The 22,380-nt window shown below is 41.0% G+C and overlaps 1 protein-coding gene across 4 annotated transcripts; it reads left to right on the top strand.

Annotated features, from left to right (window-relative positions):
• Positions 1 to 374: 374 nt before the first annotated feature.
• AFG2B (AFG2 AAA ATPase homolog B) lies at positions 375 to 19,797 on the top strand. 4 transcript variants are annotated; one of them, XR_011528683.1, is made up of 8 exons: positions 375 to 4,745; positions 5,704 to 5,889; positions 10,682 to 10,840; positions 13,580 to 13,789; positions 14,321 to 14,513; positions 16,154 to 16,288; positions 17,437 to 17,562; positions 19,448 to 19,797. XR_011528683.1 is itself a non-coding variant. In XM_070581188.1 (8 exons), exons 1-8 carry the CDS (start codon positions 3,651 to 3,653, stop codon positions 19,613 to 19,615), a joined length of 2,304 nt encoding a protein of 767 aa, XP_070437289.1. In that variant the 5' UTR covers positions 375 to 3,650; the 3' UTR covers positions 19,616 to 19,797. The 4 variants fall into 4 exon arrangements, 2 of the variants coding, with proteins under 2 accessions (XP_070437289.1, XP_070437299.1); XR_011528688.1 differs by lacking the exon at positions 19,448 to 19,797 and adding an exon at positions 18,189 to 18,471; XM_070581188.1 differs by having other exon boundaries at positions 14,321 to 14,545.
• The last annotated feature ends 2,583 nt before the right edge of the window (positions 19,798 to 22,380 follow it).

Below are 22,380 nucleotides of genomic sequence, written 5' to 3'. Positions count from 1 at the left end.
CAAAGGTATGGTAAAGACAAAACTTGCCTTCTTTTCATTTCTTAAACGCAGCCAGCATTTTCTAACATCAGGGCACTGGCTAAGGCCTTTCCCTCTGACTAGTATCCGCTCCCCCCCCCCCCGCCCCCACCCTCCATCTCCCATTCTTCTGCCTGGCTCCTTCTCATCCTTCAGGTTTCAGCTTAAATGTCACTTCCTCAGAGAGGCCTTCCCTGCTTTCCGTGTAAAGTAGTCTTTTTCTGTTTATTTTCCTTCATAGCAATTTTCGTCATCTTTAATTTTATTCACTTATTGAGTCCTTAAACGTCTGACTTCTCTGCCAGACTACAAACTTCAAGAAGGTAAGGATTCCATTTTTTTTTTTTTTTGCCACCATATACTCAGCCTCTGGTACTACCTGTAAGTAGCACACAGTAGATGTTCAATAAATATTTGATTAATAAATACATGAATATTTTTATTACTTTTATTAGTCAAATGGTTTGAACAAACATCACTGGGAATAATTATCTTAAAGACTTAACTTCTAAAAAAATGATGACATAAGTGGTTTCCTGAGAATATGCAAGGACAGACTGTCAGAATGGTGTTCTGTGAACTCTTGTCTGCAGGTCATTTGTAGTCTAGCAAAGATTTCTTTTCTTTTTTTTTTTTGAGGAAGATTAGCCCTGAGCTAACATCTACCACCAATCCTCCTCTTTTTTCTGAGGAAGACTGGCCCTGAGCTAACATCCATGCCCATCTTCCTCTACTTTATATGTGGGACGCCTACCACAGCATGGCTTGCCAAGTGGTGCCATGTCCGCACCCGGGATCCAAACTGGCAAACCCCAGGCCTCCGAAGTGGAGCATGCGAACTTAACTGCTGCGCCACCAGGCCAGCCCCCAGCAAAGATTTCTGATGACTCTAATCACCTCCCCCTTCCTCTGACTCTCTATCTTGTAAAAAATAAGTCTAGCTTTGACATATGACAACAACTAAGGGTTGAAAAATTTAAAGAACAATTTTAAGGATGTCCTATTTTAGAGAGTTTTCATTATATACTTTAAAATAAGAAAATCTGTTTGGTATATTAGCTATCTGTGGAACTAGGTCACTTGATATCTCTGCATGAACATGTTGAGATGAAAGCATCTGCAAATCATGCCTTTTCAAGTGTGCTTAAACGAATCTCTATACTTATCTATTACAACTCATAATCATTGCTACCTTTCAAATATATTAGGGTTGAACATAACACGAAAATGGAAACATAAGAAGAATTAGCATTCTGGGGTATATAGATGACTCACGCTACCGGCTTAACCATTTTCTTTAGATTTTTCACAATTACAGTATGTTTCACACCCTGAAATACACTTAATATCTACTATTATTGACTGCGAAGGCACACAAATAATGTACAATCATTATTCTAAAAAAGAAACAGGTTCCAACTATTTCTTTCGAACTTTAGACTTACTGCTAATGAAGAACGTTTACAGTTAATTTACTAAAGACAGATTGTAACCTTGAATGTAGCAAGTGAAATCAAGAGAAAGTATTTGTTAAATGCATCTCTTCAGGAAAATCGCACAGAAGATTTTGTTTAGCAAGACTATTTGAAACAATTCAAAGCTAGAATTATTTCTAGGCTATAGCAAGGTAAGTTCAGTTTGTTTGGATTTTGATCCACCACTAAATTTTGGATTTGTGGAGAGTCTCATTTTCATATTTAATACAGCAATTAAATTATAACTTGGAAAGTGAGTTCTACATAGTCTGAGGCATGTAGAAGTTATGTAAAAATAAGTAACTATATAGACAACAGACAATTCATACACCTGGGTGTGAATCTTGGCAAAACCTAGTAGAAGCCACAGTTGAGAACACTTCAAATTCCACAATCCTGCAGCCTTTGGGCTTATTTGGTTCTGGACTCCCTCTAGTGGTTCAAACTTTTGGTGCTTTAATTGGCACTACGGTTCACAGAATCAGCAAATTTGGGGTCTTATTAAAAATAAATAAGCAAAAGAACCACACAATTCCTATTAGAATAGTTTTCCACAAGAAGACTATGTCATCGAATGGTATGATAAATGTGGATATTAAGATAGTGGAAATAGTAGTGATAATTTTTGGTTTTTTATATTTGGTTTTTTATTATTATAGTAATAATAATTGTTTTTTTATTTCAGAAAGTACACAGCTGTTCTTGAAAAGCCTGAGTTTGCAGTCTTTGTTCTTCAAAGAGAACAAAGCCAATAAGACTAAGAGAAAGAAGAAAATAGGATATAATGGGTGACATCCATTTCGGGACCTCCTCTTAGTATGCTATTTTCTGATTCCTTTTAAGTTATTCTCTCTAGCACTGGAGCTGGAAACATACAGCAGAGACCAGACAAGTGACTGTGGAATCCAGAAGTCAGCCAGTGTCTGCCCTGAGGTTTGGGTAGAGTGAGGCCAGGAAGTGGCATTGGTCTTAAGCTCCCAGGTCTGACAGTACTTTCCACTGAGAAGACATCGTTATAGAGACCGCAATCGATAATCTGCACCGGTAGGGGGAAAAAAACCCCGGTCCCCAGTGATTTAAGACTCTATCTGTAATCTTAATTTTCTAATCTCATAAATTTGGATTGCAGAGAAGGTGGGAAAACAGAGGTAGCAAGGTGTAAGATAAAAACAAAGCATATTTTCTTGACTTTGAATATCTGTAGCTCCTTTTGACGAGCAGAATTTAAAAGGATGGGAAATATATTCCAGCTGATACAGAGGAAATTCCCTGTGGGGAGGGGAAAGAAAAGGTGGAAAGACAATGGCAGGCAGTAGTCTTAATAATGTAGACAAGCATAGTCTCTAATACAGGACTTAATACTGCTGTGCCTCAAAAAGACAATAAGCATTCATCACAGGAACAGAAAACGTTATAATTAAGCTGTTGTCAAAGAACACTCAAAGGAGTAAATCGGGAGTCTGAACAGAACAGATTGTGCCACAAATGCGTCAGATGGCCTGCTTTTCCTTCTTTCCCGTCTCGGAGGGACTTAAAACGCTACACTGTACTTCTTTCTTCTTCTGCTGGTGCTTTTCTACACGAAGGGCACGCCTGGACCTTCCAAGCTGGTTGGAACCCAGGTTATCAAAGGCGCCAAGGCTGTCTCAGCTACTCCAAGTCGCCTAAGTAATTAGCACCAGAGCACCCCACAATGCGGCAGCCATGGGGACTGTCGAGGTTTCTTCATAAAATAGCAGAGTCTCTAGGCTGATACTCCCATAGCGCAGGTGATGCTGCTCGAGTCCGAGCGCCAGGGTAAGAGTGTGCTATGCCGGTGACTCCCAAACCACCAAGGGACACGCTTAATGACCCAGTGAAGGTAGCTTCCGCTGCCTCCCAGACACCCGCCACGAAGACCTCGTCAGTTAAGCTCTGGAAGGGGCGACTGGACTTCATGAAACCGGACACCACAACAAACTAGACCCGAGCGGCGGCCGGAGCGTCGTCTAACTTCCCGATTGGCCCTCTCGGCCTCCACTCAGGGGCTAGCAGCTGGGCGTCTTCCCTGGCGCATGCGCGTCCCCTTCTTCCGGCCGAGGAGCGTGGTGTGCTCGGTTTTCCTGCCCGGGTGGAATTCCCACCCAGCTTTGCTCGGCCTCGTTTTCTCCCTGTGCGATGGCTCCGGACTCAGGTCCCTTTCCCGAGGGGCCGCTCTTAAAACTGCTACCCTTAGATGCTAGGGACCGGGGCACGCAGCGCTGTCGCCTGGGCCCGGCCGCCCTCCGCGCCTTGGGCGCGCGCTTGGGCTCGGCGGTGAGGATCTCGCTGCCTGACGGCGGCTCCTGCCTCTGTACCGCCTGGCCGCGGCGGGACGGAGCGGACGGCTTTGTGCAGCTGGATGCGCAGTGCGCGAGCCCCGGGGCGGCAGTGGGGACGCCGGGGGCGCGGGGGAGCCTCCGCCTGAGCTGCCTCCTCCTGGTGCCCTGCCCGCCCCTTCAGCGCCTCACCGTGTGGCCGGTGTTGCGCGAGCGGCCGGGGGCGCTGGGTGCCCCGAATGCAGTCGCGGTGCTGGAGGCGGCGCAGGAGCTGCTGAGGAACCGACCGGTCTCCCGGGGCCACGTGGTGACCGCTCCGCCGGGTGCCCCCGGCCCGGTGGCCGCCCTGCACATCGTGAGCGGGGTGCCCAGCCCGGATCCGGCCGGCCTGGTCACGCCTCGCACCCGCCTCGGTCTCGCCGGGGAGCCTCCGTCGGAAGCGGAGCCGCAGGCCGAGGTGCCCTTGGGGGGCCTGTCGGAGGCGGCCGACTCGCTGCGGGAGCTCCTCCTCCTGCCGCTCCGCTACCCTCGCGCCCTGAGCGCACTGGGTCTGGCAGTGCCGCGCGGGGTGCTCCTGGCGGGCCCCCCCGGCGTGGGCAAGACGCAGCTGGTGCGGGCGGTGGTCCGGGAGGCGGGCGCCGAGCTGCTGGCCGTGAGCGCCCCCGCGCTGCAGGGCGCCCGGCCCGGGGAGACCGAGGAGAACGTGCGGCGGCTCTTCCAGCGCGCCCGCGAGCTGGCCAGCCGCAGGCCCACCCTTCTCTTCCTGGACGAGGTGGACGCGCTGTGCCCCCGGCGGGGCGGCCCGCACCGAGCCCCGGAGAGCCGCGTGGTGGCCCAGGTGTTGACGCTGCTGGACGGCATCGGCGGAGACCGCGAGGTGGTGGTTGTGGGATCCACCAACCGGCCGGATGCGCTAGACCCAGCGCTGCGCAGGCCTGGGAGGTTTGACCGAGAGGTAAATAGGCCGGGTCGGTTACCCCGGTGCCTCGGGATACTCTACCTGTTCTGGCCTTGCCTGAAAGTCGGGGAGGCCGGAGTGGGGCTCTTTGTAATGCAGAGAACACATTCTCTCTCCATATGTGATCTTTGGTCCGGGACCTGTTTTTCCCCCGAGTCAAATTATTCTGAGAACCAAGGTGGCCAATAGGGATTAGTTTTATTCAGTTCCTAAAGATGTAATGTTAATTTTTAAGGGACTAGATCCGCTACAGGCGTATTAAACTCTTACGGATTTGGAATGAGAGTCTAGAAGGATAGCCTCAAGAAATAACTATGTTGACATAAAAAGGGAGAAGGCAGGGAAGAACCAAATCAGAGCAGACGTGAACTCTTCTGGATTTATTCATTCCTTGTCAGGATACCAGCGTCCTGTCCCACAATTGCTCCCTGAGTTGCCAGGAAGGTTGAGTATTCAAAGCTGTCCTATTTTATAAGCTTCAGTCCTAAATTGATTCTTGATTTCTATTAAATTGTGTGAATAGTGGTTAATTTAAGTGATGTTTGAACTTTGTGGTAGGATCTAAAGAGAGATGATAGTTGCGCACATTGAGCTTAATCTCTTTAGAACTTGAATGGATTTCTTCCTTGCACCGTCTTAATACCTGTTTCCTGAATAAGCTCCATAAGGGCAGGGACCTAGATTATCTGGTTTGCTGTCGGATCCATGGCTCCCTTGGTAGGTTCTCAAAAATAACAAAAACCTATTAAAAACATATAATTTTCACTGCACAACTTTCTAGCCAGTGATGCTCCTCTGGAAAATTAGGATTTTCATATATTCAGAATCTAAGCCATGCTTAAGAGTGCTTAGTAATAGTTCTGAGTTTGTTCACTAAATTATTATACATGTTTGTGAGGGTAAAAAATATTTTAAACCATAAACTTTAATATTTCTTTTTTTGCTTTCTGTATAGGTTATCATTGGGACTCCCACGCTTAAACAAAGAAAGGAGATTCTACAAGTGATTACCTCGAAGATGCCCGTCTCCAGTCAAGTCAATCTGAGCCTCCTCGCAGAAATGACAGTGGGCTATGTTGGCGCAGACCTGACCGCACTCTGTAGGGAGGCTGCCATGCATGCTCTGCTTCATAATGAGAAGGTAGAAATAGTGATTTATCACCATCTACATTAATCTTTTTATTAATGTAAGAGATTAATATGGGGATAAAAAAAGTAGTAAGTACATTTTCTTGGAACTTTTGATATCTTCCACAGCTGTTTCTTACAATACAGTCAGCCCTCTGTATCTGCTGATGGTTCTGATATCAGGGCCGACTAAGGGACTTGAGTATCCTCAGATTTTGATCCTGTAATCAATCCCCCGTGGATACCAAGGGGCTACTGTATATTTTTACATCTCAACTCCATATAGATAGCAAATGACTGAAAGTGAAGATGGATGGCTGAGTCCTCCAGGTCTACCCAGGGCATTTTCCCCCACTCCCCTAGTAACTCCCCAGTGCTGAAGCCCAGAGCAGTCAGGAAAAAGTGTGGCCCCAGAAGAATCAAACATTTCTTTTTCATTTCGAATTTTGTTTATTTTTGAAGCACTTTTAGACTTAGAGAAAAGTTGCAAAAGTAATATAAAGAATTTCTATGTATCCTTCACCCAGATTCTTCGAATGTAACATTTTACCACATTTGCTTTATCATTCTCTCTTCATGTGTGTGTCTTTATATATGTGTGTGTGTTTTCTGAAACATTTGAGAATGTACTGCAGCCGTGATGCCCCTTTAGCCTTGAAAACTTGAGTGTATATTTCCTAAAAACAAGGACTGTAACCACAGTGCAGTTATCAAGATGAGGAAATTAACACTGACATGGTACTTCTACCTAATCTATATAGATCTTATCCAAATCTCACCATTTGTCTCACTAATTTCCTTTATAGCAAAAATTTAAAAAGAAAAAAAAATTATTTTCTAATGCAGGATTATATATTGCATTTAGTTGTCATGATTTCTTAATCTTCTTTAATCCAGAACCTTTCTTCAGTCTTTCTGTTATGACTTTAAATTTCTAAGGGTACAGGTCAGTTATTCTGTAGAATATTCCTCATTTTGGGTTTGACTGATGATTCCTCATGATTTGATTCAGGTTTTGTGTTTTTGGCAGGAATATCACATAAATGATAGTGTTCTTCTCATTGCATCTCTTAGGTAGCAAATGATGTCTCTTCATCCTCTTACTAGTGAAGTTAACTTTGATTTCTTAGATAAGGTGGTATCTCTGAGTTTTCTCCATTGTCAAGATACTGTTTTTCTCTTTGTAGTTAATAAATATCTTGTAGGGAAAATAACCTTTTCCGACTCAGGAGAAGATTGAGTGCCTGGAATTTTATTAAAATTTGTCTTTAACAGTCTAATCTTTAATTCATGTCTACCTTTCTTAAAAATGTTTAGGATATTTGCTTAAGTATTATAGTTTTCAACATTATGGATTGGAAAATTTGTTCACTTTTTATGTTTTAAGTAATCTTGAATCCCTAAACTCCTTCAGAAAAAAATCAATGTCAGCATGCTGAGGATTCTGGCACAAAGTTTTTAATCTCTATTGTAACATTAAAATTGTCCTTTGCTCTTGTAAAATTTTTTTCTTCTCTGAGGAAGATTACAGATGAGCTAGCATCTGTTGCCCTGAGCTAACATCTGTATTAGTCTTCTTCCACTTTGTATGTGGGTTGCTGCCACAGCATGGCTTACAAGTGGTGTAGGTCTACACCTGGGATCTGAACCTGTGAATCTGGGCCACTGAAGCGGAGCACGCCAAACTTAACCACTATGCCATGGTGCTGGCCCCAGATCGTATAATTTTTAAGACTCAATTTTGAGTTTATTTAAACTATAGAAGGCTGATGTATCATCCTAAATTTTGAAAATGTTTTTACCTGCATAATTTCTGTTCTTCTTCATTTCCTTTTCTTTATTTTTGCTCTTACAATGAAGGTGGGGAAGGAATTGTGTGAACTTGTAATTCCTCATCTTCTGGGTTTAGAACCAAAACTGCTTCAAAGTCCCGTATATAAAGGTGTAAGAATATATGCCTTTTGAGGGGAGGATGAGCATACAGGGGATGGGAAAGGAGATTTACACTTAGGATTCCCTCTGCTTTGAAGTTCCAGGTTTGACCTTAAGCACCTTGGCTTAGGTGGACCAGCCAGCTGCCGTCTCCTAGGGTGGAGCCCACTGCTGCTCCAGGAGGGGCCTGCCCAGGCGTAGTCACCACAGGTGATGGCTGAGTTCATAAACAACCAGGGGCAGTGGAAGGAAGAAAGGCAAAAAGGAAGAAGGGACAGAGGCATCTGGGAAGGTACTGGTTCTGTCCTTTTCTTCTTTCCCCTGACAGGCAGCTGAGGGGGCAGCTGCTGCCTCTGTCTGTGCCATGGCAGACAAGGGACATAGTAAAATTCATTCAGCTTTTTGTGACGTATTCCCATTAAGGGATTAGAAATATAGTTTGACACATGCACATGTACACACAGAAAGGAAAGAATTTTATCTGTCTGAAAGGATTATGAGAATCAAGTGAAATAATGTACATCCAAGTGATCTTGAAGTATAAATGAGGTCTTCAAATGTTAGTTAGTTACTAAAAATTAATTAATTAGTATTCAGGTACCTAACATCTAATACTGCTAGCTAGTAAGGAAAAAAAGCTATTTAAAAAATTATTTAATAGTGTTCTTTGTGAGAAATTATACAAGATAAAAAATTATAAAGAAAGTAAAGGGTCCGGCCCTGTGGCTGAGTGCTTAAGTTTGTGCACTCCACTTTGGCAGCCCTGGGTTCACTGGTTCAGATCCTGGGAGTAGACCTACACACTGCTCTTCAAGCTATGCTGTAGTGGCATCCCACATAGAAGAACTAGAATGACCCACACCTAGGATATACAACTATGTACTGGGGCTTTAGGGAGGAAAAAAATACAAGAGGAAGATTGGCAACAGGTGTTAGCTCAGGGCCACTCTTCGTCACCAAAAAGCATAAAAAAAAAAAAGTAAAATTTGCCTGAAATCTCACCTCCCAGAGATTATTATGATTAACATTCTTTTGTTACACTGTTAAGAATAGGTCTATACCTATGTATTCACTCGTATAATCTTACATATATGGGATAAAATAGTTTGTTATTGAAAATGGGAATTTTGGGACAACTGAATGTTCAGAATTTGATATCAGAAGGCAAATACTTAAATATAATACAGATACTACAAATAGAAATATAGGGAGTCTTTAACTGTAACAGAAGATATGCTTCACTAGAATGGTAAAGGAAATTGCAAGAAGAGTTCTCCAAAATATAATTTTAGAGTGAAGACAACCTTTCTAAGCATAACATAAAACCTAATAGCCAAAAAGGAAATAATTTACTAATTTGACCGTTTTGGAATGACAAAAAAATACGATAAGCAAAGATAAGACATGAGAAAGACTGGGAAAAATACTTTTAGCTATGACAAAAAGACCAATTTCTTTGATATACTTTGATATAGAAAGAGCTCTCACAAATCAGTTAGACCAACAATCCAAGAAAAAATGGGTGGTAAGATATGAACAGGTGGTTCACAGTAAAAGGATTATGAATGGCCAGTAAACATGAAGAATCTTCAACTTTACTTTCTTTAAAAATTAGTCTCTTTCAGTTCTTTTTCTTGTTTAAATTTTTTGTCTTGAAATAATTAAAACTTCAGGGAGGAGTCGCGAGATAGAGAACTCCCTCTAAATCCTTTATCCAAATTCACCAATTTTTAACATTTTGCCAAATTAGCTTTATCAGTCTGTCTGTCTTTCTCTCTCTCTCTTTATATGTATACATATTACTTATTTTTTCTGAATTGAGAATGTATTGCATACATCATAACCTGTTGTCCCTTAATGGTTTAACATCTGTTTCCTAAGAACACACTATGTTCCCATACTGACCATAGTATGGTTGTGTATAATCATTATATTCAAGAAATTTAACATTGATACAAAATGTTGACAGATCTACAGTCCATGTTCTGATTTTTGGAATTGTCTCAATCTTTTTAACATTTTTTTCCTCCAGTACAAGAGCTAGTCCAGGATAATGTATTGCATTTAGTTTTTAGTTTCTTTAATCTTGAATGCTTTCATAGCTTTTTTGTGTGTGAGACATTTGATGTTGACATTTTTTAATAGACTGTCTCTCAGTTTGGGTTTGTCTAATGTTTCTTCATAGCCAGATTCAGGTTATGCATGCCTGTTGGGAATACTACATGAGTGACAGTGTGTCCCTCTTAGGGTTTCACAGGTGGAGGCACAAGATGTCCTCCTGCCCCTCATTGGTGATGCCTCTAATCGGTGACTGATGTGATCAACCAGTCAAGGATTTGTCCAGTTTACCCACTGGATAGCTGCTGTTTTTCTCTTTGCAACTAATAAGAAATCTGTGAGGAGACCCTTTGAGATCATGCAAATATCCTTTTGTTTTTAATAACAAAAGACTGGAAACAACCTAATGTTTAACGGAAGGATGTGGTTAAATTATGTATACTCATACAATAGTGTCTTATGCATTTATCAAAAAGAGTGACGTAGAACTGTATTAGTTGACATGAAAAGATTTGTAAGATAAGTGAAAAGTACAAATTAATATGTAGAGTATGGTCCCATCTGTGTATCTTTTTGAAAGTATATACATATGCTTATTGTCATAAAACATATGGGAAGAATACACAGGAGACTGCTGACATCCTCTGGGGTTGAATATTAGCGGGAGTTGGGTGGGAGAAGCATTTAATTTTGTGTACTATGTATATAATTTCTTTCTAATGATAACAAAATTTACAAATTCAAAAGAAGATTAAAAAAAATTAGGCCCACCTAATTTTTGGTTTGATTTTTCTTTTTTGGGTGTATTTCTTCAGAACCAGGACAATCCGATGATTGATGGAAGAGACTTTTTTGAAGCTTTTAAAAAGATTCAACCCTCATCATTTCGCAGTGTCGTTGGACTGATGGACATAAAGCCTGTTGGCTGGGAGCAGATTGGTGGCCTTGAAGATGTAAAACTGAAGTTAAAACAGGTAAAATAGAGAGTGCTTAAGCCAGTAGAATATTACACTTTAAGGATAGTGCACATATGAAGAAAACAAGCTACGCTGACACTGTTCTTGCTGCCGTCACCAATGTGATCCTGACATCTAAATCCAGTGGTCACTGTTCAGTCCTTGTTTAACTGGACTTCTGTAGGCACCAAATACCATTTTTTGTTTTTTCCAACCTCACCCTCTTTTTGTTTGTTTTTTTGCTTTAAAGAACTTATAATCTAGAACAAGGGTTAGCAAACTTTCTCTGTAGAGGGCCAGATAGTAAATATTTTAGGCTTTGTGGGTCATGCGGTCTCTGTTGCAGCCACTCAACCCTGCCATCATAGCGCAAAAGCAGTGTAGACAATACATAATGAGTATTGTGTTCTGATGGAACTGTGTTTATGGACACTGAAATCATTTAATTTTCACAGTTTTCACATATCACAAAGTAGTAGTCTTTCTTTTTTGAGCATTTAAAAGTGTAAAAATGATTCTTAGTTTATGGGCCTGAGTTTGCCCTGGGACTGGTAAAAGCACAAAATTAGAATAAACAGTCTCTGTGGCCTGGATGGCTACTTGATCCTGGTTCTCATGGCGGGTGTTGAGAGACACAACCCCCCAGATCCTCTTACCTGCACTGCAGTTTCAGATATTGATTTTGCCAACTTACCTTTGGGTGATCTAATAACACACACAAAAGACTGTGATTTATAAGTGTTGATTATAATTTATTTGTCTTAATTAGGAGCTATATCTACATTGAACCCTGAAATCCTTGTGTCCATGGGTAAGCACATTTATAATGTGCCCTAACTTTTTACATGCATTGTCTCATTTAATCTCACGAAATACATGAGAGAGATTAGCCACACCTTCCCGTTGGAAACACTCTTTAGCTGTGAAATGTTAAGCTTTCCTGCCTTTCTGAACACTCCTTTCCTGTGCCTTCACTGTTGGTGCTCCAAGCTCCTGGGAGTCCTCTTTTGCATTCTCTGAGTAAGTCCATGATCCCCTCAATGTCCAAAGCTTCAACTGTCCCCTAAAAACTGTTAACTTAAAAATCTTTATATCCAGTGCAGATAGTTCTTTTGATCTTCAGAACTACTTAGCTGCCTGTCTACTGGATAACTCCCAGAGATCTCAAACTCAGCATGTCCAGAGTTCAGCTAACCAACTCCACGTCTATACCTGGACTCCCTCCTTCAGTGAATACAGCCAGCCACCCCATCCCCTAAGTCGGAAACCTGTCTTCTCAACGTATGGATCATGTCATACATGCATGCACCTTCCCTCTGGATTTAGAACTTAGTCCTTGTGTAAAACATAATTACATTTTATGTTTCAAATCCATCCCTTCGACACCATCTCTACTGCCTGTGACACATCCAGCCATATTACTTCTGTAGTCTGAATCATTGGAAAAGACTTCTAACTAATCTCCCTTCCTCTAGTTTGACTTCCTTCCAGTCCATTCTACATACTGCTTCCTCCATATTGACTCAAACTTTGAAGGCCCATTGTGACCTGACTCCTTCCTCCACTTCATTCCTTGCCCCATTGTTTTCTGTTTCTGTTTCCTGTTAGGGGATGAATTAGACGGTTTCATATCTCTCTTTTTGTATTGTTCCTTCTCCGTGGAATGCCCTTCTCTGGCCTGGTTGTTAGTTTGCAAGCCTTCTCTCCAACTAAAATATGAGTTCCTTAGAGACAGGGGTCTTGTCTTATCCCCCTTTTGTAGAGAGGCAGTGTATCAGTAGTCAGGACACTGCCTGGGGTCAGTCTTTGTTCTGCCACCTCCCCAACAACATGACCCAGTGGAAGTTACTTAACTTTTCCAAGCCCGAATTTCTGCATCTGTTAAATTATGATAGTAACAAAACCATCTATCTCAGAGGTAGTGAGGATTTATTTACCATTCAGTTATCATTTATTGAGCGCATATTTTGTGATGCTGTCATTCTAGGTGCTGGGGATTTAGGGGTGATCTTTGCTTACATTCTAGCAGGAGCAGAATGACAGCCCCAACATGGGAACATAATAGTTTCAGATAGCGAATGAATAAGTGCTCCAAAAGCAACAGATGGGGAGTCAGTGCTGATGGCCTAGTGGTTAAAGTTCAGCGCTCCGGGTTCAGTTCCTGGTTGTGAAACCACACCCCTCGTCTGTCAGTGGCCGTGCTTTGGTGGCGGCTCACATAGAAGAACTGGAAGGACTTAGAATTAGAATATACATCTATGTACTGGGGCTTTGGGGAGGGGGAAGAAAAATAAAAGATGGGTAGTAGCTTAGACTGACTAGGAGGAGGGTCTGCTTTAACTACACTGGTTAAGGAAGACCTCCCAAAGGAAATGACATTTGAGACCTGAGTGATGAGGGGTAGTCACACAAAGATCTTGAGGGAGTGCTCAGGCGGAGAGAGAAGAGCAGGGAAAGGCCCTGAGGGGAATGAACTGGGGTATTGGGGTGACGGTCAGGTTACATGAGGCCTGTGAGCAGTGGTGGGAAAGGAGTCTGGGTTTGGACTGTATTCTAATTCTGATGGGAGGTCACTGAAGCAGGAAGTGATGTGACCTGACTTAGGTTATAAGATCGCTGGCTACTGTGTGGAGGATATACTGCATTTCCAGCTCATAACAGGTACCTGAGAACTGTTGAATGAACAAATGAATTGACTGAATTATTTGATGTTTGATTGTTGTACTAAAACAGCTGTCTCTTTTTGTGTACTCGTAGAGCATTGAATGGCCTCTGAAGTTCCCTCAGGAATTTGTTAGGATGGGCCTGACACAACCGAAGGGAGTTCTCCTGTATGGTCCCCCTGGATGTGCTAAAACCACCCTGGTGAGGGCCCTGGCCACCAGCTGCCGGTGCTCTTTTGTTTCCGTGAGCGGAGCTGATCTCTTTTCACCTTTTGTTGGAGATTCAGAAAAAGTCTTGTCTCAGGTTTGTTTGTTTTTTTTCCCTCATGTAGTTAGGTTTATTTTTGAGTTTTCATTTCATGCCTTAAGGGTAAACCTTGTTTTTAAAAATAATAACTTTTTTTTCTATTAGAAAAGTTATACATATTTATTTATAGAAAATATAGAAAAGTGTAAATAAGAAATCCTCTATAATATCTCTACCTACTATTCATATTTTGGTGAATTTCCTTTGTCTTTCTGTTTCCTTGGGCAGGAGATATATGTACATACATATATTGTCTAAAGATATATTTATCTTTATTGTGATTTTTTTAACTTAACATTATCACTTTTAAAATTCCATAATATTAAATATTCTTTAAAAATACAATTTTTAACCCCTACATAATACTCGGTGGTTCCTTGTTTATTCATTCCCTAATTCTTAGACATTTAGAATCTTTCTCTTCTGTTTACATCTTTAAAATTATAAATAGTAATGCAGAAAACATAACAGTCACATGAATAAGGCATAATGTGTGGCTTTTTAATATTTTTGTTTTCCTAACAAAAGGTATTTCGACAAGCAAGAGCAAATACTCCAGCAATTGTGTTTTTGGATGAAATTGATTCAATCTTGGGCTCTCGATCAATCAGCAAAACAGGCTGTAGTGTTCAAGAACGTGTTCTTTCTGTTCTCCTGAACGAATTAGATGGTATTGGGCTGAAGACTATAGAGAGAAGAGGAGGTCCATCAGATCAACAGGGTAAATACAAGGAGCTGAAAAAAAATGAAGAGGTATTTATTAGCCAGAATGCACCCCAAATCCAGGCCAACATTAAATAGAATGCATCTGCCGTAGGTTTTCCTCTGCTGGATTCATCTCATAGAAAGAATTATATAATTTCAATTCGACTCTGTTAGAATTTTTACAGAGCTGGTAAAAGTTGTAATTTAGTTGGGAAAGGTGAGGTTAATTTTATGATAAATTATATTAGACGTATATGAATGTGAATTTTATTTTTCCTAAGTTTTAGAAACATAACTTTACATATTGCTAATGGGGAAGGGAGTTTCTTCTTATTTCTATATCCTGAAAAACCGGTGTTCATCCCTTTCTAAAACTTTTTATGTGGAACAAAACAGACAATTATTTCCAATAATCTTAGTGATTGACAACTTCCAGTTTTCTTGAGGACTGGGTTTCCTCGGTTTTAGCGAAGTTAAAATGACCTTTGGAAGTCCCCTTCCTTCTGAGTCTTCTCCAGATAGAGTTTGGTATCCTTAAATAATCCCTGACAGTAATTTTTCTTTTATTCTTTTCTTGTTCTTACTTGTTTCCCGTTTTTAAAATTGTTCCATGGAAGGAGAGTCTTAGAGCTCCTTAAGAACACATGCCACTAGAATTCGAAGAGACCCAGGAGGTTTTTCTAATCCAATCTCAGAATGCAGGAATTCCTTCCACAGCATCTGAGAGGTGTTTCCCAGCCTCTGCTGGAATTCTTGCAGACACACGGAACTCTCTGCTTTGAGAGATCGTGCTGCTGAAGGACTGCTGTGATTACTCAGTTCCACAAACAATTTTGAATGCTGAGCGTGTGTAAGGCACTACCCTGGCTGCTTTTAGATATTTCTTTTCTTCATCGAGGATTTACAAACCTGCAGCTTATGTTAATTGTCATATTTCTGTCTCTGGAAAGAAAAATAAAAGTAAAGTAAAGCTCCCTCTTAAGGACAGGAGAGCCAGGACTTTACAGCCATACATCTCCACGTGTCAGTCATATGCTTCTGTCTTTGCAAGTTGTCCATTTAAGTTGTAGTCATTCACTGGGACTCAGGTGCATTCAGATCACCAGGTCGATGTTCTCCTCTGGGATGTAAGGCTTTTCATCGGTTCTCATATGGAGAGGTGTCCCTCAGGATTCGTCACTCCATTCACCATGTGCACAAAGTAGCTCTTTGATTAATATCTGTATCTGGGGTACCTTGATATTGAGAAGGTGGTTTGGATAGGAGGTGTAAGCATTCTGGCCCCAAGAAAAAGATATCCCTATTTAAAAGCAAATGGACCTGGGGCTGGCCCGGTGGTGCAGTGGTTAAGTGTGCACGTTCCGCTTCGGTGGCCCGGGTCGCCGATTTGGATCCTGGGTGTGGACATGGCACTGCTTGGCAAGCCATGCTGTGGTAGGCATCCCACGTATAAAGTAGAGGAAGATGGGCACGGATGTTAGCTCAGGGCCAGTGTTCCTCAGCAAAAAGAGGAGGATTGATGGCAGGTGTTCGCTCAAGGCTAATCTTCCTCAAAAGAAAAAAAAACAAATGGACCTTCTGATTTGTAATTTAAAAAAATACCTTTAGTAATTAACAATGTATTGACATGACTTTGTGTTGTGTGTTTTCCCTCAGTCAGAGTTTCAAGAAGTTTTTAATCGAAACGTCATGATTGTCGCAGCAACAAATAGACCTGACGTGTTAGACGATGCCTTGTTACGGCCCGGAAGATTAGACAAGATTATTTATATTCCACCTCCAGATGAAAAGGTAATCATTGTACACATATACTCTGCGCGCGCATTCTTAACAACACAGCAATGTCTGAACTCTGAGGAGCCTGGCAGCATTGAATCCCACACTCCATGTGGGTGTCCATGGTGTGTGTCTTACACCGGGTTCTGCATTCTTCCTTGCCTGGTAGCCCTTCCTAAATCATCCTTTTGATCTGCTTTTCCTGGGTACTCAGGCCCTTTTTTCAGAGAAACATATGCCTAAAAGTAAGGTAGTTATTTCAGTGTTGTGGCAGATGCAAAATACTGAGTTTTTTGAGTCTACTCTACATTACTTTGCAGCTAGAGGGGAGGAATCCTAAAGTGTTAAAAGGGTTTTGGAGATTATCTGCATCAGCATCCTTATTTTACAGTGGAGAAATCTGATATTACAGAGATTTCAAAATGTATCCATAGCCAAAGTATCAGTAAATCCTTTGCTCTTAACATCCAGACCCTCTGGCAGGGAGTGTGAAAGACACAGAGAACGAATTTTTTCCTTTCTTGGGCTTTTATCAAGTTTCAAAAGGATGAAAAAAATTTTTTTAATGTCTATTATATTTTTAAATTGTGTCTGATAATTCATATATTTGCTTTTAAACCAGTCTGATGGCACTGTTTGTACCCAAAAGGGAGATTCATCATGTTTCTTAAAGAGATATATCCACGGTTGGCTATTTTAAAAATTGATTATAAAAATATGAAAAGTTTAGGGGTTGGCCCCGTGGCTGAGTGGTTAAGTTCGCGCGCTCCGCTGCAGGCGGCCCAGTGTTTCGTTGGTTCCAATCCTGGGCGCGGACATGGCACTGCTCATCAGACCACGCTGAGGCAGCGTCTCACATGCCACAACTAGAAGGACCCACAACGAAGAATATACAACTATGTACCGGGGGGCTTTGGGGAGAAAAAGGAAAAAATAAAATCTTTAAAAAAAAAAAATATGCAAAGTTTATCATGATGTCATTATTTTTACTGTTGTCATATGAGCCATTGATGAGTTACTCTTTCTTACCTCTTCAGAAATGATTCTTATATGTACTTTCCCTAATTTGGTAGGAAATTCCAACTTGAAGTGTTTTAATAGTGCATTGTGTCAAACATAAATGTTATAAGGTTATAAACATATTTTTTAAAATTTTGTTCCAGGGCAGGCTTTCTATTTTAAAAGTCTGTACAAGAAACATGCCACTGGAGCTTGATGTTTCTTTAGAAAACCTAGCAGCAGAAACCTGTTTTTTCTCTGGAGCTGATCTTGGAAACCTCTGCAGAGAAGTAAGTTAATTAGTGAAGAAACCTATGGTTGAAAACATTTCTTCATTTATTCAGATCTTCATTGACTGGGTGGTATTTACTGAAAGGCTTCCGTGTGGCAGGCACCGTGTGAGCTGCAACAGATGTGGCCCCTTCTCTCCCTTCCCTTACAGAGCTTACCCACTGATGGTGGGGTGGGGGTGCAGACAGGCAAATCATAGTGCTGAATTGGCAACTGAAAATATGTCGTGAGTCAGGGAAGTTTAGGGTGCTGTGGGAGCACCCAGGAAGGACACCAACCCAGACGTGGGGGTGTCAGAGAAGGCTTTCTGAGAGTGGACGTGTGTGAACTGAAATTGGAAGGATGATTAGGGTGTTAGCCAGGTTAAGGGAGGGAAGGGCAGTGTTTGGGGCAGAGGGATTGCAGGGAAGAAATGACGTGAATTATTGAAGAGGTGGGTCATCGCCAGATCACATAGGTCCTCGGAAGCCACGGTAAGGCACTTAGACTTTATTTTGAGGGCAAAAGAAGCCATTGTAGGTTTTTCTCTTTTCATAAACTTTCATTAAATATATAACATTCAGAAAAGGGCACAAATCATAAGGATACAGTTCATTGAATTAACAGAAAGTGAACACACTTGTAGAATCACCACTCGGGTCAAGAAAGAACGTTATCAACACCCCAGAAGCTTCCCTTGGGCCTTGCTACTCTCTGTCCCAGGAGGGAGCCACTCCCCTGACTGCCAGCCCTGGAGATGAGTTTTGCCTGCTGTTGCACTTCCTATAAAGGGAACCATCTGGTATACTCTTCTGTCTGCTTCTTTAACTCAAGGCTATGTTTGTGAAATTCATCCATGGTTTTGTGTGTAGCAGTAGTTTGTTCATTTCCATCACTTTGCAATATTCTAGAATATGAATATACTACGTTTATATATCTTATTTTTGAACATTCTGGTTACTACTTTTTTGCTATTAGGAATTATGCTTCTGGGAACAATTTTGTACATGTCTATTGGTATACATGTGTATATATGTGTGTTTCATATACTATATCCCTACAAAGAGAATTGCTGGGTCATAGAGTATGTGTTTGATCTGTTCCTTTGTGATCAGTGTTGTGCTGTTTAAAAACTTGTGCTCTGGGACCAGCCCGGTGGCAAAGTGGGTTTGCATGCTCTGCTTTGGTGGCCCGGGATTCACGGCTTTGGATCCCAGGTGCGGACCTATGCACTCCTTGTCAAGCCATACTGTGGTGGCATTCCACATACAAAATGGAGGAAGATTGGTGCAGCTGTTAGCTCAGGGACAATCTTCCTCACCAAAAAAAATAAAATAAAATAAATTAATTAAAAAAATAAATTAAAACTCCTGGGGCCAGCCCAGTGGTGTAGCGGTTAAATTTGTGTGCATCACTTCAGTGGCCCAGGGTTCACGAGTTTGGATCCCAGCGTGGACCTATGCACCGCTTATCAAGCTGTGCTGTGGCATGCATCCTACATATAAAGTAGAGGAAGATGGGCTCAGATGTTAGGTCAGGGCCAATCTTCCTCAGCAAGAAGAGGAGGATTGGCTATGGATATTAGCTCAGGGCTAATCTTCCTGAAAAATGAAAAAAAACCATGCTCTGAGGTCAGGAAGATAGTCTCTCATCTTTAAAAAATGTATATATATGGGCTCATAATGTATATATTATTCTGTAACTTGCTTTTTCTTTTTTCCCATTTAAGGCTAGAATTTAATGTAGAAGAAAAGATGGTTTACCAAGAGGACTTTTTAGTGTCATGAATATTGGAATTCTCTGAAGTGGGACTGAGATTTTTCCATTCGTATTTTAAATTATTCCCATATATTGTAAAACAAAAATGAAGCCAATTAATTACTTCCTGTTGTGTGTCTCTTATAGGCTGCCTTGCTGGCTCTGCAAGAAAATGGACTAGAAGCAACCACAGTGAAACAAGAACACTTTCTAACATCACTTAAGACTGTAAAACCATCCTTAAGTCACAAAGATTTGACTTCATATAAAAACTTATTTCAGAAACAAGAATTTTCTAACTTAGAGGATATTTAAAAATTATTTTACATACCTACTCAAGGATTAATTGAAATGTGAGCTTGCGCTATAGTTTGCAACTTCACACTTTAGAGTTTGTGTGTATGTTATTTCCTGTAAATAAAAAAACTTGTGCCTGATAAGCTAGGATTTATCTTATTTCCAAAAGGTATATTAAAATACCATAATTTAGGAAGAAAGCATATGTACGTGTGTTGATTTTGTACTGGGGGTGGTGGTGGTTGGTTGTTTTGATTGATTGCGTTTTTTAACTTTATTTTGAAATAATTTTATACTTATAGAAAAGTTGCAAGAACAGTACAAAGAATTCATATATTCTTATCCCAGATTCACCAATTTTTACATTTTGCCGAATTTGCTTTCACTCTTTCTCTCTCCCCCAACACACAGGCAGTATTTTTCTGAACTATTTAAGAATAGATTTTATACACCATACCCCTATTTCCCCTTAATACTTCAGTGTACATTTCTTACAAATAAGGTTATTTTCTTATATGACCACAGTACAGTTATCAAATTCAGGAAATTTAACATTGATACAATATTTTAATCTGTCGTCCAGTGAATTTAATCCATTGTCCCAATAGTAATTTTTTTCCCATTACAGTATCCAGTCTAGGATCATACATTCTGTTTAGTTCTTTTGTCTCTTTAGCTTCTTTTAATCTGAAACATTTCCCCAGTCTTTCTTTTTTTTTTATTTTATTTTTTTTTATTATTTTTTTTAAAGATTTTATTTTTTCCTTTTTCTCCCCAAAGCCCCCCGGTACATAGTTGTATATTCTTCGTTGTGGGTCCTTCTAGTTGTGGCATGTGGGACGCTGCCTCAGCGTGGTTTGATGAGCAGTGCCATGTCCGTGCCCAGGATTCGAACCAACGAAACACTGGGCCGCCTGCAGCGGAGCGCGCGAACTTAACCACTCGGCCACGGGGCCAGCCCCTCCCCAGTCTTTCTTGACCATAACATTTTTGAAGAGTACACACTTAGTATTTTATAGAACAACTGGTTCCTGATTTGTGTTTGTCTGATGTCACAACATGACAGGTTCAGGTTATGTATCACCAGTGGAGTGCTACAGAAGGGGTGTCATGTCCTCAGCGCAGCTGGAGGCACGTGACATCTGCACATTATTGGTGATACTAACTTTGATCACTTGTTTACGGTACTGTCCAGTTTCTCCACTGTATAGCTACTATTTTTCCTTTTGTAATTATAAGTGTTTTTTAAGGACATAGATTATATATACATTTTTATTTTCCTTTATTACAAAAGTAATTAGAATTAAAAAGTAATTGGTAAAAGTAATTAGAATGCTGGAAAGTACAGATAAACATGAAGAAAACACTTGGGTATTTAACTTTCCAGTACCTATGCATGTATAGATAATTTTTCAAAACCCAAAAACGTAGTACTTGTACCTCCTATTTTTCTCACCTAACAATATCTAGTGAGCATCTTACTGAACCATCACTCAAGGTGCCATCCTAGGTGCTGGAGTGTAGTAGAGACAGACATGGCACTGATAGGGCCGCTGGGAGCATGGACTTCAGATCATTCAGGGAATTCAGCACAGCAAGGAGACGCACTTCAACAGATGGACGGGGTGTGATCACAGCATAGTTTCTGAAATACAGGAAGTCATCAGTGTTAGGCCTTTGTTGGAAAGTTTGCTATTTCTAACTGGAGCCAGGACTAGTGAGTAAGCAAAACCTCACTATTTGGGAATAATTAAGGAAAAGACGTGTCTTGTTTACAAGTACAAAGTATAATTCAGTTAAAATTATTCTTACTGACTCCTCGCTTTTGAGGAGTAGGGAAAATACCTAGAAACTTTATAAGAACTCTGACAATTTTCATTCATGTTCTCTATCCGTTATTGATTTTACGTGACAAGGAAGCTGTGAAGCCTTTGCCATCCCAAGACCTGTCTGGCCTGAACTCAATAATTCATACTCTAGCTGTGGGCCCCTTGTTTTTTTGTAGAAAAAGTTTCTTGTGGTTAGGCTGGAAATTTAGGACCCATTCTTTAGTTTGAGGCTGAGTTTTGATTTCAAAATGTCTTTTTAAATTGCAACTATAACTTCTCGACAGAACTTTAGAAGCCTGAGGACAAAATTCATGTGTCTTCTCTCATCGAAATAATAAATGATGAAGGCAGATCAAGGTTTTCTTTGACTCAGTTGTAATGTGATTTAAGGATGGCTCTGGGCAACTTCCAAAAGCTGTGTTCTTAATCAGCGAGAAAATTAAAACATTTCAGCTTCTAAGCACCTGGGCAGTGTGAACAGTTTTCCCTACATTGAGCTCAAGCTCCTTTCTGAGCCACATTAACAGCCTTAAACCATATGGACCTTCCAAAATTTAACAAATCCAGGATTTGCTAAACCTGATAACTAGGCGGCCACTGAAGGATGGGCAGAAAGAATTTTCAACAAAAAATATTTCATAAAAGAATATGCTATTTTCATTATAAAACCTGAGCTGGGCCAATTAAAATCTAAATTTAAATTCCTGGAGTAGAAACCAAGCAGCCATGGCTCCATGCTCCTGCAAGCCTGGGTTTTGGCAGCTAGAGAAAGTTCTAGACGTTTCTGGCAATTGGGGTGGGGCAGGGAAGCTCCCCTAAGGGATTATTGGCTTTGAAGCAGCCACAGAGGATGATGCTGGTGAGTGTCCTGAGTTGGTTCCTTTGGGGGCCGCCAGGGTTTGAAGAGTGGGAACTGTGCCTGCTAGTCACCCTGGGAAAGCCCAAACTACACGT

The sequence above is a fragment of the Equus przewalskii genome, chromosome 1, assembly GCF_037783145.1.
Source record: "Equus przewalskii isolate Varuska chromosome 1, EquPr2, whole genome shotgun sequence".
In the NCBI taxonomy this organism is placed as follows: Eukaryota; Metazoa; Chordata; class Mammalia; order Perissodactyla; family Equidae; genus Equus; species Equus przewalskii.
The sequence above is the reverse complement of the archived record's forward strand: the minus strand, read 5'-3'. Positions and strand labels throughout refer to the sequence as shown.